Below are 19343 nucleotides of genomic sequence, written 5' to 3' on the forward strand. Positions count from 1 at the left end.
GGAAAGTTCTGGAAAAGTGATCAGCCGCCGGGCCTGCCCCGGCTGCCCATCCCAGACTCAGTTTTGCAAACATCCCTCGCTGTCTCTTTGTGCTTCGGTGCATGGTAATAAAGAGCGCACAAAACCCACGGTCAGGTCTGCACCCAGTGATTACTACGGCGAGCCGCAGCCTTTGTTTGCTGACCTTGGTTGCTACAATACCTGCGAGCTGAAATGAGGGATCGAGAAATTGCCAGCTTCAATTAGACCGGCAGCCTGCCTTCCCAAGTGCCTCTGCCACTCTATCCATTAACGGTAAACATACGCCAAATAGGCCTTAATTCTCTCTAATTGCCCACTCCTGAAGCAAAGACTGAAATTCCAGGAAGAGGCGTATGTAAACATCCCCTAGCCCCCGGCCAGCTGAAATTAGAGGACTGATGGGGCCGGCAAGAGGTTGGTGGTGGTGGTGGGGGGGCCGTGATTTCAAAAGCTGTCCCAATTACCTTTCCTATTTTCATAAATGAGCCCGCAATGTTCTGTGCCCTGGCCTTCACAAAGGTACAGGAAATGAGGTCCGCCGAGAGCTTGCATCTGTTGGGGAAAGTTGTGAGGGGGTGGTCTCTCCTCAACAGGTAGGAGGGCGAGGCTGGTGCCTGGATAGATTGAGAGCTTGTGTTTCTGAGAATCACCATTTTATGAAAAATCGTCCTTTTCCATCTTTCCCCTGCACTCAACACCCACAAACGATATATATATTTTTTCAATTTCAATACAGTATTTATTGTATAGAAGTAGACTAATTAGTATAGTATAAAAGATGTTGGGGGAAAAATATATTACAGTAGGAAAAATTCTTTAAAAATTTTATTTCTTTAAATTTATTTTTTAATCGGAGGAAAATTGCTTTATAGTATTATGTTAGTTTCTGCCTTACAACACAAGTCAGTCATAGTCATATATATATACACACATACACACAGATGTATAATTATGACTGATCCACAAATGATTTGTACCAGACATGCCAGATAAAGGAGGTCCCATTTGCCCCTAGAATAGAGGAACTTTAAAAATCTTGAGAGGCAGTATACGTGTAGGTGATTCATGGTGATGAACAGCAGAAGCCATCACAACGTTGTAAAGCATGTATCCTCCGATTAAAAGATATATATCCTATGATAAACCATAGTGGAAAAGAATATTAAGAAAAGAACGTAAATCTGTGTATCACTTTGCTGTGCCACAGGAAGTAGCAATGTTGCAAATCAACCATACTTCAGTAAAAAGAACAAGAAAGAAGACATTTCCTGAGAAACAGAGCTAGGGCTTTCTAACTCTCCTAAGTCCCGGAGGACGATTTTGGTGTAGTCAGCAGGGCTTCCTTCCTGCGTGGATCATGAGCGCAGCGCATGCGTTTATGAGGTCTCCGATCAGTTGCTTGCGACAGTGGTTCCTCTGGACCCTACAAGGAGGCTTGTGTTTTCCCTTGGTTCCAGACGCTGACTCATCTCTGCAGTGTCTTCGTCTGTTACGACTGCAGCCCAGCGCCACGGTGCTAATCCGTCACCGCGGTCGCAGGGCTGAGACACGCGGAGCTCAGAGTCCAAGGCATGATTTGCCGGCCGTGTCTTCAGTCAGTCGCAGCCTGGGGGTCTGCTCGAAAGTTAATTATGAACAACCAGGAAACTGAGGGCTCCCGGGGTCCCTGGGGACAGAAGCAGGGAAAAAACCCAGATGCCCTGAGCTGCTTCTGGTTTCCCTGGTCCTATTAAAAGACACCGAAGAGAACCATGCTGGAAAGACATAGCAAAGCCCTTTCCTGCCTCTTTGTCCTGTGGAAGGGGCGCTGGGTGTGGTCATGCCATGTGTTCCAGATCTGGAGCCCAGTCGTGCCCTTAGGACTGTGGTGATGATGACAGGGTCACTGCTGGGTGCTCATGGGTCTCTGGGGAAGGGCTGGAAACTCTCCCGGCGTTGGGGGGGTCCACAGTATGGCACCCAGAGTGCCCTTAGGTTACCAGTCTACCCTGGTCACCCATGGGCTGATGACTGCTTGATTAACTCTGGTTTTGTAAAAAGACTTCCTGTTTCTTGCTTATAAAATCAACCAGTTAGGGGAATAGAGTGTTTGGGAAGCTCAGGGTCAGGGGAGGAATTCTTAGGAGGCTTGGAAGCAAGAGGTGAGCCCCCTGGGTGGGGCCCTGGCCAAGTCTTGGGCACCCCAGTGGGTGAAGCATGGGCATGGGGGTTGAAGTACCCAAATGGCTTAAGTCAGGGCAGGGGGCTTGGAGAGGACCTCTTCCTTCCTCAGGCTTCCTTGGAGGGCTACTGGACTCTCCTTATTCTTTCTTCCTTTTCTTAAGTTTTTATTTCTCATTCTTGCCTCAGCTTGGCTCCCCCCTCCCCTTACAGTGCCAATCAATCCTCAGTCGTCAGATCAAAGAATTAACAGGGACCTCCTACATAGCACAAGAGAACTCTATTCAATACCCTGTGATAACCTATCATGGAAAAGAATCTGGAAAAGAATAGATACATGTATTTGCATCACAGAGTCACTTTGGTGTACACTTGAAACTAACACAACATGGTAAACATCAACTATGCTTCAGTATAAAATAAAAAATTAAAACACACCAAACCTCCCTCAGTCATCACAGACCACCTGTTGGCCATACTTACCTACCAGAGCCTCCTGGGTGTATATTAAATATTTTTTAAAAATGACTAACCTTTTTTTTTATCCCTGAGCAGTTTTAGATTTATGGAAAAAGTAAGTGGCAAATAGAGAGCATACGTGTCACCTGCTCCCCCCACCCCGTTTCCCCCGAGGTTAACATCTGGCTCCAGCGTGGGGCACTAGTTGCCATTGATGAGCTGACCTTGATGATGTAGCGGTTAAGTGGAATTCATGGTTTCCATTGTTCTTTGTATCCTATGGTCTGTGGGTTTTGACAGATGTATAAAGACACGTGTCTGTCACTCATCCTTTTTAAACTTGAAGGCAAATACTTGACGTCAAAGATTTGACATGCCTGGTCAGGGCTTTTTATATGGGACTGGTGAAAACTTGTAGGGAATTGTTCAGGTGAAGCCATCTGTCCAGGCAGCCCTGTCCTTCATCTTCGATCTCATGGTTTTAGGACACGCTGCTCATTCAGGACCCCACAGCCCTGGCGTGGTCCACAGCACACTTCCCTAGTCTCAGCCAGGGCCCGCTGACCTCGCCCCCCATCATGCACGCGCTGCCGCGTTCACGCTAACCCTGGCTCCGCTGTGCCCCGCGGCGCCCTTCTTCCTGGTGGAATGCACTTCCAGAAAGGCTTCTATGCAGCCCTTGAGTGTGTCCATGCTGCCACACCAACCCCCGTCAGCTCCAAAGACACCTGGGGCTGGGAGAGGGGGAGCTTGGCAGCTGAGCGCGCTCGTGGGTGAGTGTAAAGAAAAGAGAAAGGCTTGCTTTCATCAGGTCCACCCTTGGAGTTGGGGCGTCTCTGCTGCCGTTGGGTGAGATTCTCTTTGAGTGACCCAGTGCTTTCTCGTTCCAGCCGAAGCCATCACCTGGAATCCTCTGCGGTCCAGGACCTCGAGCCCGCCACCCCAGCACCCTCTAGCTCCATAATCGTAAGTTGTTGGGGTGTGGGGGCCACATCTGAGGCTGGTCACCAAGGGAGGCGGGCTGCCGCCCCGACAGCCTCGTGGGGAGGGATGGGTGAGCACGGGTCGGGGGTCCCCGCCCAGGGAAGGGGTGCCCAGGGAGCCAAGCTGAGTGTGGACCTCGGGGGCTCGCCTCCAGAGGCGCACCCCCACCCTCACGGCATCTCTGTGGCATGGGGTTCTACAGGCGGCCTCAAGTGCCGGACCCCCACAGAATTCCTCCTCTTTCACGAAGGAAGTGGGCGGCCCTTTCACGACCGAGCCTCACTCTGGCTCTTGTGTGGCAGGGCAAACTAGGATGGAAGTGGCCTAGCTGGGGGGCCCTTCGACGGGCCAAGGAGAAAACGCGGGCAGTGGCGCCAGCCTCTGAAACCGTCTCCGAGCTCCAATAATCTTCGCTCGCCTCCCCCCTTGAAATGTTCGAATGGACAGATTTTCTGTCTTCAAAGCTTCCGGCCAAACCTCTTCAAGCTTTTTATTGTTTGGAACTGGGACGCTTAGCAATAGTGATGGGTAGTTCCTTTTTCATTTGCCTTGAGAGGCCAAAATACATTTTTGTGTGTGTGACCGTAGACTAAGCCGTCTGCTTTCAGATGAACTCTGTGTCCGTCGGCTCCCACCAGGGAGATTGTATATACCATGTATGTCTCTGTGTATTCTTGGGTCTTGAAACAGGCTTCTCATAGGGATGACCATTCCAGGGGAAGTGCCTGCTCCACCTGCGGGCCTGGGGAGTCCGACCCCCGTCTGTGCAGGGTGTGAGCCCGGGTGGGGGTCTGGCTGCACTAACGTGTCTTCTGCCTGTGCCTGCATCTGCCATGCTTACGTGTCAAGGACTGTAGTTCGTGTGCCCTTTGGTGGTCAGCTGGGTGAGAGGGGGTGGGAGGTCAGAGATACTGTGAATGTCCCGTTGTTCTGGTTGGGAAATCATTTTGCTGGGCTCTGTTACCTGATCCAAAGAAGCGAGTGGATGAAAAAATGAATGCAGGCATGAAAGAATGAATAAACAAATAAATAGTGTAAAGAAGTGTACCCTGAATGAGATCCAATTGGATACATAAGAGATCAATAAATAAGTCGATGAAGCATGGAGTCTTCTTAGTATGTAAATAGGGCCATGTAAAGTACGTAAATAGGGCCGTGAAGAAACCAGTATCAGGTTACCCTGGACTGAGGCACATGAGCAATTCAAATACATAGCACCTATAGCTTGTTCATAAAGGAAGAAAAAGCGACATGACGGAAAGAAAGAGTAAGGAGTCTGGATGTGTAAACCAGGGGTGAGGCTGGGATGGTGAGGCCCATCAAAGGGATAAGATGAGAGATGGCACCAGGGATCGACAGCGGCAAGGAAAATGGAAAGATGCAAATTAATACCTAAAAAACAGGGAAGGTAACTTTTAAAATACTCACCATAAGGAGGACTCTGTCAGGTTATTATAAGCCAAGCATTAGGATTAATCCAAATACATGCTCTTGGCAGTAGAAAAAAAGAGAAAACACCAGAGGAAGAGCTCAAAGGATAGTTAAAAATGAAAAAAGACCCAGGGGACCAGAGATGAGATTTAACTTTAACTCAAAGTTTTCTAATTCTGGGCACTGAAGTGAAAGAAAGTAAAAAAAAAGAAAAGAAAAAAATGAAGGGAAGGATGAGTAGTGGACATACCTGGATCCAGAAGGGAGCAGGGCAGAAAGGGTTTTGAGTCATCCAGTCCTGCAAACTGAGGTCTGTTCCATGGAAGGATTAAAAAAGAGAATGAAATATCTAAATAAAAATCTAGAAATGTGAAAGAAAAAGTAACGGGTGTGAAGTCCAGAAAAACATCAGTGGGTGAATAGATAAACAGGAAAGAAGGCAGTGCTAGGAGTTGAGTAATAGACGGTCACGAATCGAGGGTTGTGGTTAGTCTGACCCTGAAAGCCACAGAACTATCAAAAAATAATAAGTATCTCAATAAACAAGTGAGCGAGCATCTAAAGAGACAAAGATGGCATGGATTGAGGTAGGGGAGAGGCTGTGGTCACACCAAAGCTCCAGGAAAATTAAAGAAGGCAAGTGAGAAAAAGTAAGAAAGGAGGAGATGTAGAAAGTTACAATGAAAGAAAGAATAAAAAAGATGATAAATGGGTAGATCCTTGGAAGAAGGTGAGGCTAGGAATCCAAACTGTGGATCAAAATGGGTCAAAAGCTGAGCACGCACTCCATTAATAGAGGAGTAAATACCTAATAAAAAGAAAAAAACAGGAAGGAAGAATGGTGTGAATGAGTGAAGGAAGGAAAGCAAGAAGGAATGAATGACAGAGAGGCAGAGCTGAAGGGCCTGGGCCTGCTGTTTGCAGGTGACACAGGCTCCATCAGGTCGTGGCACCTGAGCTCCAGAGAATGCGAGAAAGAGAGTTAGAGAGAGAAACAGTGACACTGAAAATGGGAGAGAAATGACAAGTCAGAAGTCCGATTAGAAATGCAAAAAGAAAATATACTAATAGGTAGATAAATGCATATATAAGAGAGAGTTCTTCTAGGAATAAGAATGGGAGGGGGTGTGAACCATGCACATGGATGAATTCACATCTGGGCTTCTGAGATGGGCTACCACCCACCCAACCGGCAGGCAGGTCAAAGCTGAAATACCTAACGGAGGACCTCGGAGAGGCCAGGGAGGGGAGGACCCATTGCTTGTAGATTATCATATATCCAATTAGGTAGCCTACCATCTAGAAGTGTAAAAACAATTACCAAAGAGAAAGGAAGCCTGAATGGGTGCATGAAGGCATGAATGAATGAGAACAAAAATTTGCAGTGACCAGTGAGGCTGATGTTGCGAGGGGTGTTACGATTCGTCCACTTCCTGGTGCCCAATCTCCAAAAGAAAGAAAGGCAGTAAGAAAAAAGCCTGAAAGACTGGTAGAAGAGAACAATTAATTAAGATGGGAGAAAAAAAATAAAAAGTTTTTATAAAGAAGTAAAAAAAGATAATAAGTATGTCAGTGAAGTCTGTGAGAGGGGACTGGTTTAGCACAGATCATCCACATTCATTCAGATCTCTGGCCCCAAAGTTGATAAATAGTAAAAAGAGCAATAGCATAAATAAAAGCCTGAAGGAATAAATGCACGCATTCCATGAGAAGGCAAGGAAAGGAGTTTGAAAAATTGAAGGAGAGACTGGGAGAAAGAAAGATGGGAGAACAAATGAAAATAGATGGATGGAAGAAAAAAGGCACTTCCTGGATAAGTACTTAATAAACATATTATTCATTAAATAAAAAAAAACTAGTAAAAGCTGAAGTTCATCAGAAAGAAAGAATAAATAAGGGGATGGCTGTGTGAATGAATGAATGAGGAAGGGGACTTTGATGAATTTGCCTCTGCACCTGAGGCTCTTGAGAATAAAAGAATGCCCAAAGAGCCAGTGAGGAAGGAGGAGAGGAATAGACAATTATGACAAGATGGATATTAGCAATAAAAACATATTGAATGAATAAATAAATATGTACATAAATTACGAGAGAGAGGGCCATGCTAGAACAAAAAAAAGAGAAGGCGCCATGCAGCAGGAATTATGAGTGATTTAAAACTGGGCTCCTGAGAGAGTTAAATGAGTCCTCCCGCAAATCACCGGTACAAGGAATTAATGAACCAAAGGGGCCTACATGGACTGATCCCGAGAAGGCGCCAGCAACTACAGATGACGGTTAATCCAATGCTGTGCACCTGAGGTCCATAAATAAAAGAATAAATATTGAAATAGAAGAGTGACAGAAAGAATGAATGGACCCATGAATGACTGAATTAGTAATGGAGATGCCTGAGGCGGCCCATGGGATTGTCACTCATCTCATTCCGGACACCTGAGGTTCCTAAGAGTAAAAGAGAAGCAGAGAAAGAAACGAGGAGAAATGAAACTTAAGTGAAAGAGAAAGGTGGGGGATCCAATAGAAAGTTAGTGAAGATGTGGGTGTGTCTGAGAGAAGGGTCTGTTAGAATTAGGGGTGAGGTGGTCATCAATCCTAATGATGGATAAGGTCATCCAGTCCCCTTTTCTAGGGCAAAGGAGGATGGAGAGATTTAAAAAGAAGCAAAAAAAAAAAAAAAAAAAAAGGAGAAAGGAAAGATGGTAAACCAACCACCAAAGTGATAAATGGTTCGTTAAGAGAGGTTGTCTGAACAGGAATGATAATTCGTTTACATACTACTCCGTAAATAGGTAAATGCATTACACCTTTCCGAGAATAAATGAAAAATAGAGCAAATACCCAGCCCCAAGACAAGGCTGCACCTCCAGCCTTTTATTATCTTTATATCATAAAATATAGGCAATGGAGGTCCATAAATAAAAGAATAAATAGCAAAATGTAAAAGGTGACTAATGGCGAGGAAGAAAGATTGCAAAGGCAAGTAAGCACATAGGCCGATGATGGTTATTTTGCATGTGGAGTTTTGACCGCTCTAATGATTTCCCGGGATAAGCCATGATAAGAGTGAAAGGAAGGGCAAATGTGAGGCTGCATGAAGGAATGAATGAGATGGTGTTGCTTGGACCAGGGGTGTTGCATGTGGGATCCTGACTCATCCTTCTTCACCTGAGTTTGTAAGAATGAAGGAATGAAAGGAAGCGTGAGAGAAATAAGAAAGCAGGAATGGAAATAATGTGTAAGCAAATAAATAGGAGAAGGGAGACCTTCATGAACCAAGGGCTATGATTAAAGTCATGCTGTTGAAGTCAGTAGGTAAAGGCATCAAATCTCAGTGGATGAGTGAATGAATGGAAGAAATGGATGCATGGAAGGAAGGGAGGAAAGAAGGCAAAGGAAGATGGGAGATGGATGCGAGGGAGGGAGGGCTTCCTGATTGGGGCCCCGGGTCCCACCAGCTGGACAGAGTGGGTGGCCCTTGGCATGCGGTGTGCTTGTGACGTGCACTTCCCTGGCGGGGAGGGGCTGGCTCAGGGGCACCCTTGCCTGGAGCACCACTGTCACATCCTGGCTGTGGGGGCCATCTCACCTCATCGCTCTCATTCCGTTTTCCCCATGTGTGACGTGGAATGGCATCGGCTCCCCGCTTGGGTGGATCGTGGGGGCAAGTGCTGCCCCGCCTGTTGGCAGTGCCCCGTCTAGAGCCCGGGAGAGGCAGAAGGGCTCGGCCCGGGAGCCTGCAGAAGCTTGCGGGAACAAGGGGTGTTGGGCCAGGTGGGTGTCCTGGCCCCTCCCTGGGCGAGGGTCACCTGCGAGGGAGGCTTTTCCCTCCAGGGGGCAGCAGAGGGTCGGGGAGCAAGGGGCCCTGGGTGGTGCATTCTCCTGGGAGGGGTGCCCCTAGCCTCCAGGGCCCGCTGCGCTGTCCTGGGACGGGGTGTGGGGGCCCCCTCACCTCCAGGACCTGTGCAGGGGAGAGGCGGGTGGGAAGGGGGCCGGCAGGGCCTCATCACAGAAACCTTGTTCCCGCAGCTTTCTGAAACATGTCCGGGAGCCTTCCAGCTGGGTCTTCCGTGGGTGGGCTGCCATCCCTTCCCAATTCGGGGTGTCCTGGGGCAGGTGCATCTCAGCCCGGGGTTGGCAGAAGTGGTCCCAGGACCCTGCCCCCTTCCCCTTGGCATCCCCGGAGCCCGTTTCAAGGCCTTGTTACCTTCTCAATTGTTTTGCGATGTACTCTCTGTATTTCGGCAAAAAAAAAAAAAAAAAAAAAAAAAATGGCCTTTGCATGGTGTGTTGTTGGATGTGTCTTCTCTCCTCCCGCCCTGCCCCTCGTTGGGGCTGTTTGTACCGATAATTTCTATCCCCAGGGACTCCCTGGTTCTGTACAGTCTTTTTCTCTGTATTGGTAGGATTTGTGCATATGTGTGTGGTGTGCCCGTGTCTGTCTATAAATCCAAGGATCAAAGTCCCTCTCGACTGATTGATTCCAGTCTGGGACATTACAAAAAAATAAAATAAAATTGGATTCCTAACCAGTGCCCTGAATGTGAGGAGCCCACTTGGCTGGACCCAGGATTCGTGGCTGGGAGCACAGGGGAGCCTCCGGGCGGGGGGCGGGGAGGAGTCTGGTGGAGGCGGGGCTGAGGGGCTGGTTACCCCCCTAGGAGTGACTTTGGGTCCCGGGTGGGGACAGGGGGTGGTCGGGGTGGAGTGGGGTGGGGTCGGTCACTGGTCCAGGCCAGCAATGCCCCAGGCGTGCTCGGATGTCGGGTGGCAGGGAGTGGAGAAGCAGGAGTCACAGCTACAGACAGGGTCCAGGGAGGGAGCCAGGGGCCCAGGACCAACCTCTGCTCTCTTAGCTCGGGCCCTGAGTGGACGCGGACTCACGTGTCAGGAGCTGCCCTTCCCTGCCTCCAGCGCCACGTGTCCGGGCCACGTGAGCAGGGCTTCCTGGGCCTGAGGTGGCGCTGGGGCTTCAGGACTCTGCTCTCTTCTCTTTTGGAATCTAGGGGGCCCTGGGTTCTGCCTGAAGCCTGGGGTGGGGGGGTGTACTTATTAACCCCAAAGACAGCTACTCAGAGAAGGCTCCCCAAAGAGCCCCCCACCCAGCCCAGGTGTCATCGTGTGGCCGGAGTGGGGGTCGGAGGGGCTTGGGGCAGGAAGAGCCTGGGAGGGTCTTTTTGAAGAACCCCTGTGTGGTTGTTTTAAAAGGCAGCTGAGGGTCGAGAAGATGGAGAAGGTGTTAGGTGTAGAATGGGAGGGGGTCACAGCCCAGTTCACAGAGGAGATGGGGAGGGACAGAAGCAGACCCCTAAGGAGGGGGGCCTTCTCCCAGGACCAAAGGGCTGTTCAGAGGTCACGTGGGTGGAAATAGGCAGGTGGGAGGGTGCGTTGGGATTGGATGAGTTCTGTCCTTTTAGGAATGCTGGGGGTCTGAGGGTCACTGGGTCAGGCTTTCAGAAGGTCTCCAGTTCTGGGACGCTGGGTTTCAGCTCAGGGCTCCGAGGGCTGCAGAAGCCGGGGGTGGAAGTTCCACTTGGGCCCCCGTCTGGTTCTGCCCGTGCCCGACCCACGAGGTCCAAGGTTGGGTCTCAGCGCTCCTCTCTGATCATGGCCTGGCTCGAGTGCGTGCTTCTTCTCTTTCCTTCTTCTTTTTCAAAGAAAGACAAGTTTTGTCTGTTGACTTTGACCTTTGCGTGCACCCTTGCACAAATCCTTCCCTTGATGGCACCAGGAGCTACAAGTCTCCTAGGATTTCTGTATGACTCCCAACTCAGGGAGGTTGGCCTTGGGGCTGGCCTGCCAGAGGGTGGAGGGCGGAGGCTGGGTCTCTGGTGTTGATGGGCCAAAGGCCCTGTTGTGATCTCACTGTAAATGGTGTGGATAGCACATGACGTGGAACAGATCACCCATCACTTGACATATCACTCATCTTTATTTCTCTCCTTCAGATTCTGTTTATAAGCACACTATTTTTTAAACGGACATCTAATTTTGTAAAACGAGCATCCATTTTTTAAACCCGATTTCTATTCTTCACCATGTACACATTTTTTTTTTTTCTGCATCCCACCTTTTCCATTTAATATTCTGCTGTCAACATTTTTCTTTCTTCCATATACTTCATCACCTCACTGGCTGCCTTGTGTCTTATTGAGTGGCTGTGTCAGTCATTCACCACATCAACCTGTTATTATTACTCTTGCTATGCATAATTCATCTTTTTTAATGTTACAAATTATGCCACAGCTAATAACTTAGCACACCCACTTTTTTTTCATTCTTATGAATTATTTTCCCACACCAAGAAATGATCTTTGCTTTGTGGTATGTCAATTTCTCCTGCTAGGCTGTGAACCCTTGAGGGCAAGGAGCTTGTTGCATTGATCTTTGTATCTCTAATGCCTGAAATGTTGTAGATACTAAATGTTAGATGAGTGGATAGAAGGGTGGATGAAGATGTGAGTGAGTGCCTGGTTGGCTGTTGGAGGAGAGGATGGGAGACTGGATGAATAAATGGAGTGGTGAATGAACAGATGAATTTTCTGGTGTTGAGTTTCTTGAGGAAAGGCCAGGAGTTTTTGTATGACTACTAATTTCAGAAGGCTTGTAGCATTTTATGATGTCCAGCGATGTATTAGCATTTTGTTAAGATGTTGCTAATTTATCTCTGTTAAAAAGTGTTTCTCTGTCATTTTAACTTGCACTGCTTTGATGACTAATGATGGTTGAACATTTTAATGTGTTTGTTAAAAAAAATTGCATCTTCTGTGAACTGTTTGTCCAAGTCCGTTGGGTCATGGCTTTGTGATGAGACTGACCAGAATGGAATGGGGGTCCTTGGGGTGTAGTGAGCCCTTCATCACGGGAGTCATTCAAGGGACAGGACAGGCAGATACTTGATGAGGGTAGCTTTAAGGAGATTCAATCAGTAGCAGTGGGGTTGGCCTAGATGACCCTTCAGGTCTCTTTGACTCTTCCTGGGAGATGGGCATTGGGATGATATCCTCCCTTTGGCAGGCCAGTGACGTTTAAGGCTGCTTCTCCTGGGTGGGTTTGTGCATTTATGATTTATAAACTCTCAACTCACCCTCTGTAACTCTTGTGATGCAGGAATCTTTTTGACCCTCCAAGGTCCAGACAGCTGTGCCGCCATCTTGAATAGTTAAGTGGTGGCCTTCCTGCCCGCCCCCCGCCCCCATTTCACTTTGAGGAAGACAATCCCTTGATCACTACTTGCCACCTCTCAGGGCAATCAGCTGAGGCAATCCGCTGCCCTTCATGTTCCTAGTGCCCCCTGATGTGTAAGCTGATGTCCCATTGGCCTCCATGGTGGTCTTTGGGATTTAATTAAGTATTGTCAGATCAGGTCAGATAGTGAATCTGCCTTCAGAAATGGGGCAACTCAGGTCCATGAGCCAAGGAGTAGAATGGCCCCCAATGTCTCCTTGGGCTTCCCTCATGGTCCACCCCAGGGGTAACCAGATCTCAGAGGTCATCACGGCCATTCGGGAAGGGCACATAACCCAAGAAGGCCTCGCCCCTGCTTACCAGAACACCCTCGGCTTGCAGCCAAGGGCCATGTCTTCCCACAGACCATCTACTATAGCACTGAGCACTGTTTGCCTGTGTCCGAATTTCTCACCCACATGTTTGGGAGGCCAGTGACGATTCCCAACATTACTTGGATCCATCCATCCATCCATCCATCCATCCATCCACCCATCCATCCATCCATCCACCCATCCATCCAACCATCTGTCCATCCATTGCATTTGGCCTCTTGACCTGGTGCTTTGGCCTTTCCCTTTCCTGAAAGCAAACCTTTTCCTTGTGGGCAGGCTGTGTAGCGCCATGGGCTGTGGTTATGAAGTGAACGCCCTTACTTGTGGCTTCTTCCTCCGGGGTCATTGCTCTGAGCATGTCCCAGCTGGATGTCATCCGCCACCGTCACCCACACGGCTTCCTTCTCCATGGTGCGTTCCCATGCATCACACCCTGTGAGGGATCCAGGGCCCGGGGGCCCAGGGTGGCCCCCCTCCCCACCCGTGAGTGGAGATGTCCCCCCCAGGCCACCTTGCCTGGTGCATGGACCCTGCCCTGATCTTTCCCCTCAGCCTCTCCACTTCCTCTACCAGATGACAGCGGTTGTAACTCATCCTTTCATCCCTTCATTCACTCCACTCCCAGCCCGCAAACATCCGAAAAGGTCAGCTGGTGCTATACTAGAGCTGGGTGACAAGGTTGCATTCCAACACCCCCTCTCGAAAGAGAAGATGAGCGTGTTTGCTGGGGGCCGGTCACAAGGCGGGGTCCTTGATTCGGCATGCCCACCCCTCGGCCAGAGTTCTGTCGAAATTTTGATTGCCCTCTCCAAGTTCGTTCCTCCGCAAACTGGGTTGATTAGTAATCAGCAAGCTGTGTTCCCTGGGTGCTCAGAAATCATAGCCCAGAGTCTCAAGAGGCCAGAATGATAGCTGGAGTGGGTGCGGGGGCAGGGGGGAGGTCTGAAACAAACAGCTGATTCTGGCCGTGAGCGGGATTTCGAGTCATTAGGACACCCTCATCTTGCACAAAGGGCGAGTTTCAGAGTCCTTCCTGTCCCTTGGAGATTGGTTCATTCTGGGCTCTATTTAGAGAAAATTGGGGGAGACGATTGCTGGTTTGGATGGTGAGGGTCATGCCCCCCCGTGAGGCCCGCACGGAACAATCTATTGGCACAACAGGGCATCCGGGCCGCCCGGCGCTTGGCAAACCCGGGATGCATCCGTGAGCATCCATCCAGGTTCCCAGCCAGGCTGGGCTTCCCACCTTAGATCTTGGGGCTCTCCTGGGGATTCTGCATTTGACTTACTGCCTTGGACAGCAGGTATAGTGGACAAAGCCAGGACCCTGGAGCTGGACAAGCGTGTGGTTTAAACTCACAGGCACGGCCGAGTCTGTCCTCTGGGCAGAGCGTGGCACCCACCTCGCAGGGCTGTTGTGAGGATCTGCTGTAACCAGGGTTTTGAACTGTGACCCTGTAGGGTGGTGCGCGTGCCCCCGGGAGTAGGCAGCGGGTGGTGGGGTGACGGGCCAGGAGGCACAGCCTGATTCGGGCAGCTCAGTGGGGAATCTTTCCAGCAAGCTCACAGTGGGTATCATGGGATCGAATGCTGAATTTGTATGGCATTTGAAAGGTAGGTAGGAGTAATTTTGGGGTTAGGGTTAGGCTGGGGAATGGGGATCACTCTGGGCAATGCCCTGGACCCCTGGGGTACGCGTTCACACCCACCTCTGGAACAGGTTGTGTCTTGCCTACCACTGTGTCTGGCCTGTGGGCGGCACTTACCTTCCACAAGAGACCCCTCCCAGACGTATCCTCCCCCTGAAAATATTAGGCACCAGTTGTTAAAGACACTACCCCCACCCCCCCATCCCCCAGCACCCAACATCCCCTCTCCCCATTCTCAACGTTTGGGCTCAAATGTCAGCAGCCTGGGTGCCTAACACAGTACCAGGCCAGTGGTAGGGGTCGCCTTCCATTTCTGTCGGAAGGATGGATGAGTAGATGTTCAAATAACACAACTGTAACCCAGTGTAAGCAGCGATTGTTTATAGCCTTGACTCAGAGATTGTCCTCTGCCCCTGATGAACCTGTTACCGGTTTCTGTATCTTAAGGACCTCTGTATGATATTTGTTGTTCGAAAACCAGACTCTGGTTTCAGATATCACTTGGTGGAACTTTCGCTGTCCGATGAATGAGTTGATGTTTGTGTTAGAAATGAGAATCTGGCTAACGTGTAACTAACTGTGCGGTGTCGGCCAAGGCACTTCTCCTCTCTGACTGTCAGTCTCCTTTTTTCTAAGCTGTGGGTCACCGGAAAGCTTACCTCCTGGGTTGTTGTGAGAGGTCAGGTTTGGGTGAACTCTAACAGCACTCATTAAATGCTGGCCGTCACTGAAAGTGATCATGTGTTGGGGGATGTCTGGAAGGGAACAGGGAAGCTTTTGCTGGTTCTAAATGAATAAAAAGTTGGCCTTGACCTTATAATAAGATTTTATTTCCGACAGTCACTGGGACGTGTGAGACAGAGGTCAAGTGGCCTGAGAGTGTTTAGTGATGCAGGTTCAGAGTAAATATTGGCTCAGTTAATGAGTGATGGCTTTTCTCCTTCCTTGGAGGTTGCTTTCCTCTTCCCCCCACCCCACCCTGGGTGGCTGTTTGTCACGCGCAGGTGACTGTTCCTGCCAGGTCTGTGGAGGGACTTCTGTGAGTCCCCCGAGGGTATTTGTTAGGGGGGAGGAGCAAGGAGAGTTTAGAAAGAGCCCAAGGAGGAGTTTCTGGGTAACATCTTAGGGACTAAAACGCCCTCTTCTGCCCTTTAGGGGAAAGGCTTCTGCTTGATTAGTATGTGGGCCCATTTTACAGATGAGCGAGTTGTGTCCGAGCCCAGGATTGAAGTCTTCCATGAAAGCCAGAGGGTGCTCTCTCAACTCAGTCGAAGCAAACCCTCCTGGTCCCATGGCTGGTCTCTGCCAGCCCAAATGCACCCCAGTGTGTCCCTGTCCCCACCGCTTGCCTAGCACTGCCCCCCTGGACCTTCAGCGGGACCTGGAAACTTCCTGCTCAGGAGACATCCCCTTGGGGTCGTCGTGGATCCAGGGGTCTCCACGAGTGTGCAGAATTCCTTTCCTGGGCCTTGTCTCATGTGTGTGGACAGCACCATTCTACAGAACACCCCCAGATTCCATTCCAGGTGGGCTGGAGTCGGGGGTCCCCTCTGGTCCCTCCCCCCCCTGCAGAAGCCTCCCAGGCCCCCTCATTTGGCCTCTGGCTGTCAGAGCCTCAGTGGGCTGTGTCCACACGTGGCCACCACCCTGTGTCCTTGAGAACTTTTCTGAAGCTCCCGAGGGGATCCGCAGGTAGAGACAGGTGGATAGGGCCCTCCTCCCAGGGGACTGTGAGTCTGTGTAGGTGTCTGCTCCAGGATGGTCCTCGGGCCTGTGTGCCCAGGGGTGAGGAGTGTTTTCAGGGCCTCATCCTCCTGAGCAGGGCAGGCCTGGGTCCCCATCTCCAGAGGGTGGGGAGGAAGCTGAGGCTCAGTGAGGGTTAGGGTTTCGGGTCAGGGTCAGGGTTCTCAGTGAGGATTAGGGTTTCAAATTAGGGTCAGAGTTCTCAGACCCCGTCCCTGACTCCGAGACTTAGGCTTCTCTGACCCTGATGGCCCTGCTGCCTGCGTAGTAGGCGCCTAATAGATGCTCACTGATGGGCAAGCGGGGTTTTAGTGGATGTGAAAAGCTGAACTGACTGTTGGCTGATGGACACATTGACTCTGCATGCATGTCTGTAAGAGGAATGAGGGTGTTTTCTTGGCAAAGACTCTTCAGGGCAGACCCTGAAGGTCTCTGTCTGCAGTGGGGGCTCGCCCTGGGGAACCTTCTGGATGCAAATAGCTGTGTTCTGACTGTTTCTGGAAATGTTTATATCTAGAATAAAACTTTATTCGGGCTAAAAAATGTACTCCTCTGTGTTGTGGTCCAAGTGACTTTTTAAAAGTTCTGTTGACCTGTGGTTGACACACAATATTATGTTATTTTCTTCTGTACAGCGAAGTGACTTGGTGTTACATATATATTCTGTCTTCATATTCTTTCCCACTTTATTTTATCACGGGGTGTTGAATTTGGTTCCTTGGGTTTCGCAGTAGGTGGTCCGGGCGATGTTGCTAATGTGGCGTGTGCAGTTCCCCAGTGGCAGAGGTGTTCTGGCCACGCCCTTGCCTGCTCTGGGTCTCAGGAGCACTTGCTCTGGGAGAGGGGAGGTCTTTGACCTGAGAAGTCTTTATCCTCGCCATTGGTGACCATCCGCCTTCGCCTGTAAGGTGCATGCCCGGTCTGAGATGCTGCCTGGTCCTCAGCAAACGAGGGGGGATTGGACCCCAGACCTTGATTCCTTTCTTTCACTCTCTCCCGTCTCCCCGAGCTGGGTCTTGGGGGGTGGGGTGGGGATCTTACCCACTGGAGATCTGGTTGTGGCAACAGCGTTTGCCAGTGCAGTGGCCTTGAGGGGTTACTTGAACCACCCCAAGCCTGGTTCCCCTCTCTGCAGAATGGGTACATAATGACAGTGTCTGCTCAGGGGGTGCTGGTGAACCTGTCTCGATGGGCCCCCGTACACTGGTCCTGAGAATCAAGGTCTGACGTTCAAAGCTATCTAAGCACCTACATGTATGTGGCCTGGAGGGGTTTGCTCACCTGTAATCCGAAAATAGTCACGTCTGCCTGGCGTGGTTATTGTCGGGTTCGAGGAGGTTGTTTATGGGAAAGTCAGTGCTTTGTTACTTGGCCTCCTGTTTGGGGTAGGCCACAGCGCCCTGCAGCCTGTGGGTCCTGATCATGGAAGCCCTGTGCTTTCTGGAATGATGGTGGCCCCAGAAACTGCTGGGCGGAGTGTAGGGTGTCATGGGAGCACCCAGCCAGCCCGGGGGAGGCAGTGAGGGACGGGAAGCTTTGCTCTTCAGTACAGAGATGTAAGGTTCAGAGGGGAGGGGATTAAAGTCCAGGTGGGCAGAATCAGGGAGAATTTTCAGAAACCCCCAGAGGAGGAGTAGGTTCCCAGTGGGGCTCAGATGGTAAAGAATCTGCCTGCAATGCAGGAGACCCAGGCTTGAACCTTGGGTCGGGAAGATCCCCTGGAGAAGGGCATGGCAACCCACTCCAGTATTCTTGTCTGGAGAATCCCATGGACAGAGGAAGCTGGCAGGCTACAGCCCATGAGTTTGCAAAGAGCCGGACATGACTGAGTGACTGACACACTCTCTTTCAGAGGGGGAGGAAGTTGGTAGTTTAGAAAATGCCCTGGTCTAATTGGCAACGGCTTGGACAGGAGAGCTGGGGTTGTTTCTCCCAAGGCCAGGAGTTCTAGGTTTCGGTTGGTTGGGTGACAACCATCGGGTTACTGGTGCAGGAGCGTTGTGATGCTTCTGGAAATTACAGGAGGAGACCAGGGAGGGGGTGATGTGAAGGGTGCCAGGTAGAGGGCAGGAGCTGGTGGCTGGGTGCTCCCCTCCCTGTGTAGTCCAGGCCCCGAGCATCCCTCCTCTTAACTGTGTCTGCCCCTTGCCTCCCGCCTGCCTGTGTGCATAAGAACTCCTGTCAGCCTGGGAGCCCGGGAGCGGATGGCCTTCATCTGCGCCTGTGTCTCTCCCAACCTCCACAGCCACAGGGGACACCTGCACGTGGTCCCACGGGACAGGCTGGACCAAAAGACTCTGGACCTGGGCTGCCCCCCACCCTGCGCGGAGGGGTGTGTCCTCCCCACCTCCCCGCCCTCTGACTGATGGACTTCACTGATCTGAGTGTCAGACATGCGGGCCGGACCCCCTCCCCGCCCCTCACGAACCCTGAGACTTGGGGGAGCGCCGGGCCTCGCGGTGCACATCTGAGAAATGGGCTCAGACACCTACCTCACAGGGCTGTTGTGAGGAGCTCCTGCCGTGGTCGGAAAGCACCCTCCCCCCGGTGGCGGGGGCGGAGCTTGGCACAGCCCATTGTGCTCTCAATAAATGTGTTTCTTGTCTTAACAAAAACAGCGATGGATGTGCTACTAATCTGAGGAGGGGTGAATGTCGGGATGCTGTCTGGCTGGGGGCTTCCCGTCACCTTGGGGCCGTGTGATGGGGGTGTGTGGGGGAGCCAGCTCGGGTCCCAGGAAGCCACCTGTCCCCTGCCCGTCAGGCACTCAGGGGCGATGAGAGGCCTGGGAACAAAGCTGGCCTGCTGGGCTCCTGAGGCAGACGCATGTTGAGATGAACTAACCTGGGCTGGTCCCCTTCTTCTGATGGTTTCAGAATGCTAGGTTTCTCTCCAGAGAGGCAGGGAGACAGGAGGTGGAGGAAGTCTGTGCGGGTCCCTGGAGCCCCCGCGGTGCCGCTCCAGGGCTGTGAGTCTTCCTCCCACTTCTCACACATCCCCAGGGCCCTGGCAGGGGACCTGGTAGAATAGTCGTCATGCTTAAACCAGTGGTGAGTGGACTGCCACGCGGTCCAGCCGGGCTGTGACCCAGGGCCAACATTCATCCCACAAGTTGGCTTCTGAGCAGGTCTCAAGGGCCCGAAAAAGTAGCTCCTGAGTTGCAGTCCCTGCCCTCCGGCAGGATAGCACCCCCTGCACCCCCGTGGCTCAGCTCAGAAAGGTCAGACCGTTGACCAGCAGTGTATGGCTGGAGCCGAATGGGGACAGAGGGGGACAAGTGCTAGGGAACTTTGGACCTGAGTCCACAAGGAATCCTGGGGGCAGCACGCTTGGCTTC

General features: G+C 51.0%; 1 protein-coding gene across 1 annotated transcript in view; it reads left to right on the forward strand.

The window, feature by feature from the left end:
• Nucleotides 1–18619, forward strand: part of LOC136146995 (uncharacterized) — a 34640-nt gene extending 16021 nt beyond the window's left edge. Inside the window, exons 10-11 of the mRNA XM_065906082.1 lie at nt 3531–3606; nt 18252–18619. Of these exons, the coding sequence (XP_065762154.1) occupies nt 3531–3606; nt 18252–18368 (193 nt within the window). The 3' untranslated portion in view covers nt 18369–18619. The remainder of the gene's footprint in view (nt 1–3530; nt 3607–18251) is intronic.
• The last annotated feature ends 724 nt before the right edge of the window (nt 18620–19343 follow it).

The sequence above is a fragment of the Muntiacus reevesi genome, chromosome 15 (assembly GCF_963930625.1).
Source record: "Muntiacus reevesi chromosome 15, mMunRee1.1, whole genome shotgun sequence".
NCBI classification, from domain to species: Eukaryota; Metazoa; Chordata; class Mammalia; order Artiodactyla; family Cervidae; genus Muntiacus; species Muntiacus reevesi.